Source organism: Halichoeres trimaculatus, unplaced genomic scaffold (assembly GCF_033239565.1).
Source record: "Halichoeres trimaculatus isolate MK-OKI-2021-1 unplaced genomic scaffold, fHalTri1.1 fHalTri1_scaffold_17, whole genome shotgun sequence".
Classification (NCBI taxonomy): domain Eukaryota; kingdom Metazoa; phylum Chordata; class Actinopteri; order Labriformes; family Labridae; genus Halichoeres; species Halichoeres trimaculatus.
The window spans coordinates 5,246,200-5,262,897 of NW_027437195.1; the positions used below are offsets into that span (position 1 = coordinate 5,246,200).

Genomic DNA, 16,698 nt, shown 5'->3' on the forward strand with positions numbered 1-16,698 from the left:
CTCTCAGGCGAACTGTTTACATGATAAGCGATCTATTCCGATCTGGTGTTTACATGTGCCACGGCATTCAATCGGAACAGCTATTTCATTTATTTTTTTATATATTTGAAAAACGGAAAGTTGTTGGGGTCATACCCACTTTTGCTATTGTGCTGTTTAGCCTTATAGTAGCCAGCCTTCAGGGTTTTCCAGCGGTTCCTAATTTGTTCGATGTTAAGGTCCATCCCTGCCTCGCTGAGTTTTTCATGGACTTTTTTAAATAGTTCAGTATTTCTTGTTTTCCTACCGTCTAAGCGTGCAACAATGTCTAGTTCTTTGAGAGTTTGTATTAAAAGCAAACTGTCTGATGCAGACCTGTGCTGTGTGCTCTGTTTGGTAGCCACCATGTTTCCATGTGAGTAAACGTCAAACGTCACTGCTTGTTTACGTCAGGACAGAGGATGCGCAGACAGAACCCAGCCTGACAACTTTCCGATTCACCGTTTACATGACAGGATTTTGCTTTTAATCGGAATGGGAAAAGGAAAATTCTAGCCCTGTGCATCGGAATGAAATTCCATTCGGATTCGGCCTGTTTATTCCGAATGAGGTGTTTATATGGAGCATTTTCATTCTGTTTTGGGCTTCTAACCCGATTCTATTCTGAATATTTGCCTCCATGTAGACGTGGCTAATGGAGAGAAATAGTTTTGAAGCTGCAAAGAGACTGTAACCAAGCGTACAATTGTTACGGCCCCAGCCGTATAGGCTTTGTGTGTGTGTGTGTGTGTGTGTGTGTGTGTGTGTGTGTGTGTGTGTGTGTGTGTGTGTGTGTGTGTGTGTGTGTGTTTTTTCCCCCTCCTGCTCTTTACCTCCACAGGTGCAGCCCTGGCCTCCACTGCAGCTCCAGGTGATTGGGCTCACCTGTAGCTGCTTGGCAATCAGCAGGAGCAGTATAAGAGCAGGAGAGAGGCAGCAGTCTAGGCCAGTGTGTGCCTTTGACTGCATGTTACCTGTCTACTGACTGTTAGCTGAAAGATAAAGATAAAGATAAAGATAAAAAATACTTTATTAATCCCAGAAGGGAAGAGTGGTTCAGCGTTGTCCTCAGGATTCGGTTCTCGCTTGTTTATTTATTTCATTAGCTACTTGTTTTAAGATTCAGACTCCTTATATTGTTAATAAACACTTTCCTTTTACGAACACTTAATTTCATCCCTCTTTTGTCCTGGGTTCATATTTGTTACTCCTCACTTTCATACCCCAACCATCTGTGGGGTCGTAACAACCATATATTCAGGTGACTTGGATGAGATCATTTGATTTGGCAGAGTTAACACAGTAAATGAGATAGACCGTGGTCCATGTGCATGGAAGAGAGTTTTCAAACTTACTCTGAAGGAAGGATTGGCTCCCAGCTCCAACAGACATTTCACAGCCGAGGTGCACAGGTTGGACGCAGCGATGTGCAGAGACGTGCCAAAGTCAAAATCACTGCAGGTGGCGTCCACCTCTACAAAAATAAACATCCAGGAGGAAAATGTTATCTGAATTAATTCTGTAGAAATTCTAAAGAAACTAGTTTGTTTCCACTCAAGTGCTTCAGCAAATAACACAGCACAACTCAAGCAAGCATTCGACCACAGGTCATCCACCCTGGACCTCAGGCAGTATTTGATCTCAGATCTGCTCTCACCTCCAGGCTGGGAGGCCTGCAGCACGACCCTGATGAGCTGAGGCACGTCAAAGTACGCAGCATAGTGCAGGGCCCTCATGTTGGTCCAGCGGGATCGGAGGTTGGGATCAGCTCCCAGAGCGAGGATCTGACGTGCAAAGGAGGCTGCAGTCTCTGCATCACCTGAGGAAAGAGGAGGGACACGGGCATGTTTGTGCTCTGAGAGGGAGCAGGGACCAGACTGTTTCTCAGCTCCTGAGACTGTTTAAGGAGCAGTAATGATGAACACAAGTACTTACTGAGTCGTAGAGGATTATGTGCAGTACTCAGAAAGGTGAGATACGCTCACACACAAGCCAGATGAAGGGGATGTGGATACACTTTTACTGTCCGGCTGAGAGTTTATTTAACACTTGTGTCAATACTAACCGATGCCTGGGGCCCCGGCCTTGCAGCAGTAGTGCAGGAGGCTCATATCCGTCAGGCCATCTCGATCATTCACGCCGCAGCCTCTCTTTAGGATCTGTGCAAAGAAAAAATGAGCAGTGTGTCTCTGCGGGCTGCTGTTGTCATTGTGCAGATATATTACATAATGGCCCATAAAGTGAGAGCACTGATCTGATGAATGACAAGTGAGCTGGGCCTCTCGTAACTCTACTCATCTTTACGTTTCAATGAGGATTGTTTGGCGAACTCACATTGAAACAAAGCATTTGTCTCTCAAGGGCAGCTGTTATTAAATGAGTGAAAGAAAGTAATCGTCTGCTTTTACCCTTGAGACAAGTGCTCCCCTGCACAATTAACTGCATTGCAGCAACTATGTAGCTCTGAGAGGAGCTGGTTTACAGCAGGTTTACAGAGGGTTCACCAACAGCCAAAGAACAGGTCTCTTTACTGAAGGATTGTTATGTTTCAGACATGTCTCCCATGGTTTATGGTTAGTTTATCAATCGCTGGTGAATTATGAATTTTAAAATTCAGAGAGATAAATGTCTCAGGAGGAAAGCGTTACCTCATTGCCGATAAGGTCGATGTTTTTCTGGACCTGGGGCACCCACTGCCTGAGGACAGCGAACAGCTCTGGTATGGTGGTGCTGGGATCCAGGAGCACCTCCTTACACTGTGGCTCACTGGGATCAAAGAAGGAGAACTCTGGAGCGAGGTGGAAGAGCAAAGAGACACAAAAGGACAACACAAAGCTTTCTGTTATTTTTCCACCAGTATGAGCTTCTGAAAAGAGTCGGCCTTAAACGCTGCAGCACAGATACACATTAAGCTTCTGCAACAAGCTGTTCAATCGATTCTATCAAATTTCTAATCTCTGCAAATGCCCTAGCTGTGCTTGCAGAGGCAAACTCAATCAGATGTAATAGTGTATGGCTTGCTGTGAACCAAATGAAGCATTAGGGAACTTGGCTGAGGCTGAAAACAAATAAGTTTGGCCTTTCACAGATGCTGAGACTAAAATTTCTGTCAGCATCAAATGCCTTTAATTTGCTTCACTGACTGTTTTACAGAGAGTGCATTAACTCTGAAACTAAGACAGATCACTTATTTAAAAGTGTTTCCTGTTAGATTCATTGATTCTCTGCTGAAGCAATCAGTAAATCCAGGCTTTGGCAGGAATTAAAGAAATCTGAAAACTGGCTGGCCTGAAATCTGTCAGTAGATTCATTTCACAAAGAACAACAGAAAGTGTTGATGGCTTTACCTCTGACAACATGAACACTGTGCCAATGTGCTCACTGTGCAGGATTCTTCCAAATACTGTTGCTGGAAAGCTACTTTCATAAAGATGGCAAATAAATGGAGTTGGATTTTTCTACAATGACAACAATTCAGTGAACTATTCTACCCAGAATCACCACCAACCCAACACCAGATCATTTTCTGTGGACATTAAGTTTGTGCTCATGGCTGATACTGGAGCAGGGTAAGTAAAAAAGGACAGAATTACTGTTGAAGCTTTTTTCTTGGACTGAGAATCTGAAATAAGAACTGGCTGTGGTCAGAATTTAATGTGTGTGTCGCTGTGTGAATGTCTTTCTACTTTTTCAGGACAGTCTACTTTGAGTTGAGCTAACAAAAGTAATATTGAAAAAAAGATCATTATTTCATTTATTTGCTTCCACAACAAGCAAGTCACACTCTTAAAACAGTGTCATGGTGCTCATGTACAGTGGCTGCTGGGTAAAGACGATTTGCAAAAGCCACAACACAAATGAAAGAGCAAAAACACAATTTGCAAAATGCAACAACACAATGGAAGTGCAGCTACAACAGAAGTTAAAAAGGTCAATTATCCCAACAAACACAGAGAAGTTGTAAAAATGAGTGAATGATTACCTCTTTAACTTCAGCTATGATAAATGTAGCTTCATAGAGGTCTTACCTTGTGATTTCCTTCATAGTACTTATTTTTCTTATTTACTGGAAAAATGTGTCATCTTATATTTAGCTTAATGAATCAAAAACATTAGCATTAACGCTATATCTATCATAGCTGAAGGTAAAAAAAGAAAATAATCATTTACTTACTTTCACAACTTTTCTGTGTCCATTAGGAAAACTGTCTTCTCAACTTCTGTTGTGTTGTGGCTTTTGCAAATCGTGTTTCTGCTCTTGCATTCCTGTTGTGGATTTTACTTTTGCAAATCGTCTGACACCTACCAGCCACTGTGCTCATGAGAGATGCAGTCTTCGTTACAACAGAGCAGTACTACTTTTGTCCAAAAGTGTCACTACAATCAACACATCAATGTTTCTCATGGGCCTTTGAAGGAAATCACAATTATGAATGGGAACTTGTAAAATAGAATAGAATAGAATAGGATAGAATAGAATAAAAATGTATTTGTCATTGCAACAAGTACAACAAAATTGCAAAAGGTCAGTGAGTGCAAAACAGTGTGAGGAGCAAACATAAGTGAAGCAAAGTAAAATAAGATACGAAATAAAAATAAAATTATTAGTGCTGTCAGGCGATTAAAAAAATTAATCTAATTAATTACAGGATTTGTAATTAATTAATCTAATTAATCACATCTTAATCTCATATCTGCTTAAGGTCCCAAAATAAAGAATTTGAATTCCAGGACATTAAAATTACATTAAAAGACATTAAAAAAACATTTAAAAATAAGGTGGGAATATATACAAAACATTTTTAGGTACCCTGAGGCATAAGGAACAAATGAAAAAAGTGTTATGATTCTATCTTTACAAAATCACAGTCCTGCACCTAAGATAAGCTGATTTGATTTTTAGGACGTTTTTTGCTTCTGCTCACATTTTTACTTGATGTGGACTCAATTTTCACTGCAATATGAACTTCTATACTTCTATGAGGTCAGGAGAACCAGGGCTAAAGGCTAAAAACTGTGAGGAACCATGTACAAAACACTTTTTTCAAGTCTTGGATCAAAGAAAAGTGAAGTATTTTCAGTTTAACAAGCTCTGAACACACAAACTGTTGCTGATTGGTGCAGAGCAGCCCCCAAGCTGAAACATGACACCAGGAGGATGGAAGGAAATTTTCAAAGAATTCTTTAGATTTAAATACAAGACATTTATCAATCATTCAGGGCTTGTTTGATGCAGTAAAGAGTGTAAAATTACCTGTTTTTTACAGAATTGAGCTAGAGCAAACGGTTGATTTTCTGTAGATTTTCAAAAAGGACGTGTGAATAAACGAGATGTGGATGGCAGTCCCCTTAACAGCGCTCTCTCTTCACCCCGGTTCAAAGTTGCTGACGTCAGGTGTGATACATTCAGGGACCTTTGGAAATTTGAAAGTCTGACGAGATCACCACTTTTTTCATGTAGGACAAACTGTTTGTAAATGCTAGACATTTGAAAATAAGTGCGTCTTTGAACGCCTTGCGGGTTTGGGATCCAGATTAATCTGCGTTATTTTTATGACGCGTTAATTTGCGGTGTAATTAATTAATCTAATTAACGCGTTAAAATGACAGCCCTAAAAATTATATGTATATATATATATATAAACACAGAGAAGTTGTAAAACTATATATATATATCAGTGTTTCCCATTAACTAATGAGACTGTGGCCCCGCCACAGTCTCATATGGAAAAAAAAATACGATCCGTCACTCGGTCAGATCATTACACAGCTGTAATTTCCTACCGTACGTAAACAAGCAAGAACAAGAGTGCGCGTACACTGGTCCCACTCATACACGTCGCTCTTTACTTGATACGTTTGACGCAAACCAGCTTCCAGAGACACTGGAGTGGGGCGTCTGACTCTGAGGTACATGCAACGTCTTTCTTTGGGCATTAGCGCCCATGCTAACTGCAGCCGTGGCCACAGTAGCTCACTGAGCTGTCTGCCTCCCTTCACTGGAAGAGGAGCGGCTGCACCGCGCACGTCCCGGTTCCAGAGTTTCAGTGACGAGAGAGACCACATTGTTTCATTATCACCGCACATTCAGAGTCAGTGCAGGCACACAGTACAATCACCTGTTACCATACCAACGAGCTGACGCGGCTCATTATTTCATAGTCTCCTCTCCTGGGGCCTCATTTATTACAGCGCGTAAAAGTCCTCTTAAGTTTCACTTACGACGAAAAGGCAAAACGTGCAGACGACCAACACTCTTTTTAGATCTATCAAACTCTGCGTACACACGGCTGCACGCTATTCCCCGTTATAAACCACACCGCGCCGAGAACAGCGTAAATGTGAACACACCTCGTTTCCCGCCTTCAGCACGTCCGAACATAACCATATATGGTCAATGCAAATCAGTACGTGCATATTAAGTAGCCATGTGCGCTGTGGGATTTTATAGTGACATCAGCGTATATATATATATATATATATATATATATATATATATATATATATATATATATATATATATATATATATATATATATATATATATATACATATATAAAATGAAATAAAATAACATAAAATAAAATAAAATGATAAAGTTAAGGTGCAGAATAGAATAACAAAGCACGAGACAGGAAGTGAATGTGCAGATATTATCATTTCTTTTTTGTGTTGTCTCTGTCCAACAACAGTGTTTTCCAATTTACCATGCCACTCCCATTTTGGGTAAAGAAACTTGCAATTTGCCCAACAATTTAGCCCGAGCCACCACATGATGGTTTAATGACAAACAAAATCTAAAATGAAGACTTGATATTATTACAGGAACAAATGAACAAGACGGAGACATCTGCCAGAATGAAATTGGATCCATTCGTCAGTGTGGTTACTGAGTGCAGTTTAAGGACTTGGATTAAGATGATCATCATTCTCTCAGTCATAATTATGAATGCCTCATCTTGATTAGTCTCGCCTTCTAGTGCACCGATCAAACAATGAGCAATCATTACTCTGAGCTAGCACACTCCAGGTTTCTTAACACCATCAGATATTTATCCCTTTGACTGATGAAAAACACACACAGTGGAAACGTTTTATCTCAATCCAGTCATATCCAATCTTTCCACACTCCGTCAGTTGGGCAGTGACTGTGTTAATGAGCCTGAAATCTCACAGAGCTCCTCTGTGTTCTGGACTCAATCTGTGCACGTGTGTGGATCCTCACCACAGTCGCTGGGCATGGGTGCAGAGGCCACCTGGTGGATGATGGGCCGCTGATGGGGGGCTGTCCGGCCCAGCACAGTGTCTCCCTCGACAGGCTCTGATACATCCTCCTTTGTCATCTCCCCCTCAGGGCCTGCGGCGAGAACAATATTAGAAGTCCTATTTTGAGAACACAAGTTGGTCTGATCTCAGCAAAGCAGAGAAAAATCCACTTCATTTAGAGAGAGATGACTTCATTTCAGCTTTCAGGCATCGCAGCATCTTATACTATAAACATATAGTATAACATCACTCTTAATACAACCTACCTACCTAATATTGGTTACATGAGTGTGATGACCTTTCTATAGTAATACACTTGCACAATTAATAAATAATAAATAGTAAATAATCACCCCATAACACTTTCATTTTATTGAAGCTTATTTTGATATTTTTTATTTATTTTCATAGAGTTCAACTTTTGCAAACTTTTACCTGCAAAGGCACAGCCTCAAAAATGTGCAAAGTACACATGAATGCTTGTGGTATATCCCACACCACACAGCTAACATTCAGCACAAAACACCAATACTGGCCCTGCCAAGTGATCATTAATCTGTATTTGAACATGTCAAAGACCGCTGATTTAAAGTGACTCTGAAAGCTGTATGTTTTGTGGCATCTGATGAACAGATCGGTCAGTCCAAATACACGGTCCTTTTAGCATCAGCCCCAGGCTCAACGTCAGCCCCTGGGTGTTTTTTACATCCCCACTCACTCTTCCATATGTGGCCTGTCCATTTTCACCATCTAACAAAGGTAATGGTGAAAAAAGGAAAGGAAATAATGTTTTGGTGCCTGTTACATATGTAACAGGTTTGTAATACAAGTATTACAAAGTAATATTCATTGGCAGCAAAAGTGAAAATACCAGAGTTAAAGTTTTGAATAATACAAATTCCATCACTTGCCACTGTTAAATTCCTTATCTTTCTCATAAAATAAAATAAAAAAAACTCTAGAAAATAAATGGCTTCTTAAAGTTTTCCATAGAAAATAAAGTTTTCAGAAATCTCAATATAGGTTACATCTTTCACTTATCTTTAAGGTATTTAAGGAATGGTACTGTGGTGGGACAATGCTTCAGACAGAGTGGTGACTGCAGACAGAGGGGCATGGCTCCATCAGAGCCACAATTATACAGTTTTTAATTGAATTCTCATCAGCCGTTGGATTAAAAAAAAAAGAAAAAAAAAAGCCAATGCCGACATGCCTCAAAAATGCTGATTAATCGACATTGATTGAATGTCAATCAAAATGTTGAATACCAGTGCTGATGATTGGCCGAGTCGATATTCAGTCTATCCCTAATAATTATACAGAATCTACAAAAGTTTCATAGGGTAACCAAAAGTAGACAAAGGAAGATTGTGTTGATCTAAAAACTGATGTAAAGGTAAAATTTATGCTGCATAATCAGAATTTAGAATAAAGAATATCAGTCCATCTTGTCCTCCATCAGTGCTCCTGACAGCACACAAAGCTGTAATACTAGGATAGATATTTTCTTTGTGTACTTGGCCCCTCAGTCCAGCTGAGCATTATTTAAGAAAACAGCCAATAAAAAGTGTCATGAAAAATTCACAAGATTAAGTTATGTGATTTGATATTATGAAGTGTAATATGATATGGAAAAGTACATATTAGCTATATAGTTTTTACATCTATCGGCACATTATTAGAATGGCCGTAGGATCAGAGACCAAAGTTGACATTAATTAATAATTCCAGTTTTGTTTTGTTTTTTCTCTGAACACATTCAAACATAGCTTTCTGTTGATAAATGCTGGGCTGCTGAGCTAACACTCAAACACTGGGATATAAACAGGGAAACTGGAGACAGAGAGAAGTGACAGCAGTCATCAGAGGTCGAACTGCAACAAATACAAACACTCCCAACACACCAGGCCAAACAAGCAACACTGAGCCTTAAAGCTGCCAGACCAACTGAAACTCACTGTCATCTTCTCCCTTCTCCTCGCTCTTGTTGATCTCCATTTGAGCTTTCCAGTCCAGCTAGGCTAAAATGAAGAGACACAGTCTGGATCCAGCAGAACATCTCGCCAAGCTGCTTCCCAAAATAACCCCCTGCACGGACAGTCCCCTCCTCAATCTCTGGTAACTCTCCCCCTACCTCTCTGTGGACATACTCTGTTGATCTCCTGACTCCCAGGTCCAACAGCTATTTACGGCCTATGCACTCTCCAGCCTCACAGTTCTCACCTCTGACTCTCACCGGCTGGAATGTCACTCTCACTTTCAAGAGCTGTGCACTGCTGCCACTCTCTGACTGCTCAACCATGAGAGCCACGGTGCGGGAATGTAGCTGCACGGTGACAGCTGTATTCCTACAAACAAACACAGAGTCAAAGGACAGAGGTGTTTGTGTAACTAAAGCTGTCTATCACCTGGACTCCCATACATCAATCTGACCAGATGAAGCAACCATAGGTGAGAGACTGAGACTTGACCAGCTTGAGAAGAGAGATGCTGCAGAATTTCTGTTATCATAGACTCTTCCAGGGTTTCCACCAAAAAAGTTTGATTTCCAAAAGAATATTAAAAAGTCTTTCCAGAGTTTTTGAAACTGGGTACAAACACTGACAAAATGGTCCAACAATCTCATGTTTTTCACTCACCTAATTGAAAAGAGAAAGACAAAATAAGCAACAAATCCTAATGCATAACCAGGGAAAATGGAATGCAGGTAAATGAGAATATATAAACATCTTTTTTTCTTCTGCTACACAATAGAAGAAGATTTTAAAAATCTATGCAGATGAGGGTCTATAGAGAACACTTTCGTCATGCCATATTTTTGTGCACAACCACTCCCACAGATGTCAACCAAGGTTATAATAGTTAACTAAAAAAAAACTAAAAATGAAAACTAAAATTTAAAATACATTCCAGTTAACTCAAACTAATGAAAACTAGAAAAGAAAACAAAAACCATAAGTAAACTAAAACTGTATCTTGTGTTCACAAAACTAACTGAAACTAACTAAAATGATAGAGAAAATGCTCTTAGTTTTAGTTTCTGACCACATTAATAGCCTTTAGGATTTAAATTAATCCGACACATTTTCCCAACCAATTTTAGACAGTTTTCGGCAGTTAACAGTGCCGTACAGCACCATCATAGTGACGCACTGGGTCGTGCTTGTTTACTGCACTGACTGGCTGTGCGCTGTGCTGCGTTGTAACGTAGTGGAGCAATGAATCAGAGCATCTGTAATAGTTTAATTTCATGTGAGTCTGCCTTTAATTGTTTTTAAGTCTGTCTTTCTTGCTACATAGTCCAAGTTTCTAAATATTCAAGCTCATATTATATTGTTTTATATAGTTTTTGTTTATATTATTTTTCTATTATTTTGTATATATTTTTTATATTAAGTTTATATTATTTTTTTGTGTTGAAGAGAGCAGCCAACAGTTCAGTATCAGCACTGACTGAGCAGTGAGCACTATGTTAGACTGGAAAATAATCAGTATTACAAAACAATTACTCTGACCTTTTTGAATCCTGGACCTGGCAAATAAGGTGTGAAAAAACTAAAACTAAACTAAAACTAAGCCTTGTTGCAAAAATCAAAACTAAATAAAAACTAGAATGCTTGCTCTAAAACAAATTAAAACTAAACTGTAATGGAAAAAATCAAAACTAAATAAAACTAAAGTATAATGACAAATCCAAAACTATTATAACCTTGATGTCAACGTGACAAATGTTTAGCCAATGAGATGACTCAGTGTCTCACAGTCCTTAGTATAACAGTATTGGCACCAATGCCCACAGCTCAATAAAAAAATAACACAAACTCTGATGGAGCAAATGACTTGCAATATTATCTGTTTGGTCTTGCTCTCCAGTCATGAATCTGGACTTAAACAGTATTTTCAATTCTCCCACCACTTAAGACATTTTTACACTACTTTTAATATTTATCAATTCTAAATAATTCAGACCTAGTTAGTACCTAAATATGCGGTTCAGTGAATAGATATATAACACTGATATGTTTACTGGAAGATAACTGACTCTACCACTGAGTCTCAAACTGGACAGAGAGGTTGGTGAGCTTTGACCAGGATGATCTGTTACCTTCTGAGTGGCAGGTAAAACACTGACTGAATAAAGAGTGGTCTGTCACCATAAAATAATTCATCTTTGCCAGGAAGAACACTTTCAAATTGTACATGCAAATACTATTATCTTGTTTTTTCCTGTTAAAGTTTTGCCTCACTTAGCACCTTATAAGTCTAATCAGCCTTATTGATTGGATACACCTGTGTATCACGCTGCCAAAAACCTGTACAAAATGTTCATAAGGAGCTTAAATTATACCACACAAAATTCTCTGCTACACGTCTTGAAAACAAAGCTTAGGTTAATTCATGGAGGTGTTAAACCAAGACTGTGTTTATAGGTGGCGTTAATCTTAATGAACCTGGTATTTCTAGTGTAAATCTAGCATAAACTGTAGCTAGCTTCAGATAATTCATCACAGCTGGGGAGACCCACCCACAGAGAAGCGACCTCTCCCTCTCCAGACAGGTGTGCAGCAATGATGGCACATAAAGTGGGGTTAACATATCATAAATTCTACACAATTCTGATTAATTTCCAAGCCATTAGGGGTTTAACAACACCAGTTTTTAATCCTGGCATCAGCAGAGGTAAGCTCTGTTAGCCGGCTAGCATATGCTAAAAAGCCGGTGTGTGTTTAAAGGGAGCTACAAGATGATGTAGTCCTTCAGCCCATGCTTGATAAATAAACATGCTTAACTCCTTCAGGTTTTGCCTTCATGTAAGTTACAAACTGATACGAAGTGCCTACTCTGTCATGTTCACTGACGTTAGCTCCTCAGAGGTAATGTCATCCAGCACTAACTGTACACCGGGCCCAGCTTTACACCTGCTTCACCTGCACTCTATGGCTTAAAAGTACACGTGAATGCACCACACAGTAAATGATAAGAAGCAATAGGGATGCTTACCTTAACCTCTCAGCTTGTTTTGATTCATGCATAGGGAAAATGACTAAAAAGCCAGGGGAGGATTACTTATCCGACTGCACATCATGTGTCAGTAACGTAGCTAAACCACATCCGGTTTCAGAATAAAAGCATTGCGAATACCCGCCTTTTACAGTCTTCAAAATAAAAGCCTAGACGAATCATTTGTTGATGACTATGAGTAAGGTTTTTGTTTGTTTGTTTGTTTTTGTTGTTGTTGTTGTTTTTGGTAACACTCTATGGCATTTATTTTATTTTTGGGTATAAAAAAATAACCTATATTTCACCACTTTTTAGTAGTGTTTGGATCTTTACTGGGTCTTTTGTGTGCTATTGGGGTTCCAAAATGCCATGGTTTTATGGTATGCAAAGGAAAACACAACTAGCAAAGAATTTAAAAATCACATTTTTTTTCACAAACAAAAAAATTGCTGATTAAATCTATCTGTATTTACTAGGTATTTATCAGTACCTAATTAATTTCCCAACCATTTGGGCTACTATCCATGCATGAGGAAACAATTTAACATTTGATCTTCTTAAGTCTGTCTGTAGGTGTGAAATATAATTTCAAAAATTAGTGAGGGGTTTGCATGTCCATGTGAACCTGGAAGTTCTGTTGTTTGGAGACTGGGCTGAGGTACTGGTGGCAAGAAAGGCTGTGGACTTTTGGTTCGCTGAAAAAAAAAAAAGTCATGACAAACTGTTGGGAGGCTCAGTGCGAGAAAGTGAAGAACAGCTAACCTAGGCTAGGTATACTTTAGGGCAGTGGAAAGAGCATGAGGAGTAACTCTTGAATCAAAATCCTCTGAGGAGGGGCTATAATCTGAGTTTCAAAGTTAGGGCCTCATCTGCTCATTGGCAGGGGCAAGGTGTGAATGAGAGATGCCCTGAAAGGACTTTTTATGTTAAATTTCCTCTGGTTAGGGATGTACAAGTAGTTCTGATAAGTTTTCCTGTTTCCACAATTGATTGTGAACTACTTTTTTTTTTTAACCTGAGGCATGAAAACAGTGGAGTTTCTTTGAATATACATGAATAAACTATATTAATTTTATTCTATTCTATTCTAAAGAATGGTTACTACTGTGTTTGGATGAGGTAACAATATTTCTATTGTATAACAATAAATCACTGCATCATATTGTCTGCTGTAACTATGTCTCAGCAACCATTTAAAGGTGGACCGTCTTCTATCATAGGCATGATATGACGTGTTGAATCAATCACCCTGAAGGCTAAAATGACCTCTGACATCCAATGTGTTTGTTCTTGTTTTTCTTGTATGACGTTAACTTTGGTGCCCTCTAAAACACAGGTGCACCTGCTATCTTGTGCGCATGGGAAACTCTCCTGCGCACGGGTTTGTATCGCTCAGGAGCCCCATTTCACTTTATTAGCTACTGTAGAGACCATCCAATCAGTGAGGAAAAATACCCAAACAAAACCCAACACTGTTTCCATGGAGACGTCAACAAAAAGTTCCGAGTGAGCTCGTGGCAGTGATTTGCTCTGGCTGATACGCACCCTGCGTTTTGAGAGAAAACATCGATTTATTGCTGCTTTCAGTTCGTGTTAACAGTCCCAGACTAACAAAGACTAACTTGTGAAAAACTCGGTTCCCGTCTATGAGAATGGATCTGAACAGGCGCGTGTCCTCTGCAGGTTACCGGTTACCTGAACGAAACAAAAGCACCAGACCGAAATCATCCCAGCCAACAGTGGACAGAAGCCGCCACGGCAAAGTGGAGACGGTGTCCACGGGGGAGACGCCTGAAAAGAGTGATACCGTGAAACAAGACCGAGCTTGGACGGAACTGGTGCGAGGAGAGAGGAGAGGTGTCCGAGAATGGTACATCTGAATTTTTTTTTAAACTGATCTAAGGCATCTGACCGCTAGTGTTGATGTTTTAAGACCTGAACTAATGCATTCTGGTCCACAGGGAGAAGAACTGGGGCTTTCTGATGAACTATGATCAGTTGGTAAGATTATATGTATGTAAGAGATTGTATGGATGTCATAGTTCCTGTGAAAAATGGTGCTTCATCTCTGAATTTTCTAAAGCTAGTGTGTCTTTACATCACTCCACTAAAATGTTGATGGAAAAACAAGGCATTTTGCCTACTTGAGTCAGAAAACTAACTTTTTCTTTAGGATGAGGTCTTGCAATGTCACAATTTGTCAGATTATTAGCAATTAGATTTGAACCAAATGAAAGAGCTGAGTGTATATAGAATTAAATAAACAATGGTATAATAATAAGAGTATTATGAAGTAAGTGATTAGAGAATAATTTTGCCTCATTTATTCCTCAAATTTTCATGTGATCTGTTCCTGTAAGCTGCTGCACGGCTGGATGTTAACTGATGTTTTCCTCCTGTGTTTGTAGGGTCAGCCAAAACCAGAGAAACCTCCACCCAGCTATGTGCCTCTCTTCTCTGGCCGCGTCCCCAACACCACCAACCAGATGTTTGGCAGCAGACTGTCCACTCCTCTGGGGAGTGAACTGGTCAAACTGGACAGGCTGTTGATCTGGTCGGTTGGCATACGCAAACGTAAGCTGGATCCACAGTTTCTGCCCTGCTAGAACGTCCTGGAAGTACCCTACATTTATACATCAGGTCTTGTTCCTCTATGGGTTCTTCAGAACTGGGACTACTGTCTATAAGTGGGGCCAGAGTTAGAATGCCAGGTTGAATTTTTCTTCTGTTTGTTTTCATGGCCAGTGAATATAAAGATAAACCAACTTTAAAGACATCTCAAAGAGAAGTCAGAAGAAAATGTTAGCTGTCATAGATTTAAGAAGTCATTCTTCACTCATACTGTACTATGGGTTAGACAGATAGTTTATAGTTGTTTTTGGAAATTTTATATTCAGTAAGAAAAAACTACATGCATGGGCTTTTGTTCACAATTAAAGAGAAAGTGAGGAAAAAAGACACCAGCAGATACATTCATGACACTTGAGCTCTGTTGAGTAGCTAATAACCTTTTTTTAAAAAATCATTTTAAACTGCTTAAAAAGTCATCAGACACTGTTGCATAATTGGTAACATTATCTTTCTACACAGAGGAGTTCATGTAATGATATCCATAAACTGTATTGTGTGTGATTTACACAAAAAAATGTAGCAAATTTCAATTTGCACTTTGCATGAGCTGCGGAATATTTGATTATTTTATTCTATTTTTTTGTACTGTCATTATTAATCACTGCCCTCTTGTCCAAATGAGTTTTTCCCCCCTTAATTTACAAAAGTTGTTCTCATGTGGTCATGTGATGTTGATGTTGCTAAAATGAAATAAAAGTCAATGAGTCGTTGGAATAAAGGCTGTGTATTTTCACTTCTGGAGGAATTGAACTTCTTCTTTTGCCATTCATAAATACAAGCATGTTTCAAATATGGTTTTCTCTGTGATAGGTTTGTAAACTCTAATAGTAACAGCAAACTTTAACAGATCAACATCTGCCCTATACAAAATATCAGAGAGGGGTAGGTTTTTTTTTTTTTCAACCAGACAGATAAAATCAAATAGATATACAGCCTCTGAATTATCATTCATAATCCAGGAGAGAGAGGAGATCAGCAGTTTCAACCTGCATTTTCTCTTTATTTGTCTATTTTTTTTAATCTGTCTCCCTCCTAACCCACCACTGCATCCATGGAAACGCCCCCCCATACCTAAAAGAACTTCTCAAACCACAAACCTCATCACGCCTCCGCTCTGGTAACAACTACCTCCTTCTGCCCCCCAGGACTAAACTGTGTACAATGGGTGATCGGGCATTTAGCTCAGCCGCTCCTCGCTTGTGGAATGCCCTCCCTGAACACCTGAGGGCTCCACAAACAACAGACTCTTTTAAGAAGGGCCTAAAAACCTTTCTTTTTAAAAAAGCTTTCACTGAAGACATTTAACCTCTTTGTTATCTTGTTGTTTTTAACCTTGTTTTATTGTCGCACTTTGAGATCGCTTTGATGAAAAGTGCTCTACAAATAAAATTTATTATTATTATTATTATTATTATTATCTATTGATTTACTGTTTTGACATTTTACAGAGATATTAATTGTTCAGGGATGTGGAGCTCACAGGAAACAGTCCAACGGTTGCCTCTAATAGACATGGTTATCAATCATTCAATCAAACAGTCAGTAAGTGAATCAATTGATCGGTCTTTATTCATATAGCAGCACTAAATCATAAAAGTTATCACAAGACATTTTCCAAATTCAGACCTTATTTACATTAACAGGTCTTCACCCGCTAATGTCTGCCCTTTAACAGGCAGAGACCTCAGGCAGAACCAGACTTAGACAGACATCCACTTCAAATGAGGTTATGTGACGTCTCTTTGACCTGTCACTACACCCAATGTTACATGTGTGTAGTTA

The 16,698-nt window shown here is 39.3% G+C and overlaps 2 protein-coding genes across 3 annotated transcripts in view; one reads left to right on the plus strand and one right to left on the minus strand.

Moving 5' to 3' along the window:
• LOC141806583 (CAP-Gly domain-containing linker protein 4) overlaps positions 1–12,402 on the minus strand; it is a 59,968-nt gene extending 47,566 nt beyond the window's left edge. Inside the window, exons 1-6 of the mRNA XM_074692179.1 lie at positions 12,286–12,402; positions 7,244–7,375; positions 2,667–2,806; positions 2,084–2,177; positions 1,676–1,837; positions 1,374–1,492 (exon numbers count right to left, since the gene is read on the minus strand). Of these exons, the coding sequence (XP_074548280.1) occupies positions 1,374–1,492; positions 1,676–1,837; positions 2,084–2,177; positions 2,667–2,806; positions 7,244–7,361 (633 nt within the window). The 5' untranslated portion in view covers positions 7,362–7,375; positions 12,286–12,402. The remainder of the gene's footprint in view (positions 1–1,373; positions 1,493–1,675; positions 1,838–2,083; positions 2,178–2,666; positions 2,807–7,243; positions 7,376–12,285) is intronic.
• cimip5 (ciliary microtubule inner protein 5) lies at positions 11,854–15,543 on the plus strand. 2 transcript variants are annotated; one of them, XM_074692180.1, is made up of 4 exons: positions 11,854–11,964; positions 13,969–14,155; positions 14,247–14,286; positions 14,694–15,543. In XM_074692180.1, the coding sequence occupies exons 1-4, from the start codon at positions 11,856–11,858 to the stop codon at positions 14,889–14,891; spliced, it is 534 nt and encodes a 177-aa protein (XP_074548281.1). In that variant the 5' UTR covers positions 11,854–11,855; the 3' UTR covers positions 14,892–15,543. The 2 variants fall into 2 exon arrangements, with proteins under 2 accessions (XP_074548281.1, XP_074548282.1); XM_074692181.1 differs by lacking the exon at positions 11,854–11,964 and having other exon boundaries at positions 13,785–14,155.
• Positions 15,544–16,698: the final 1,155 nt, after the last annotated feature.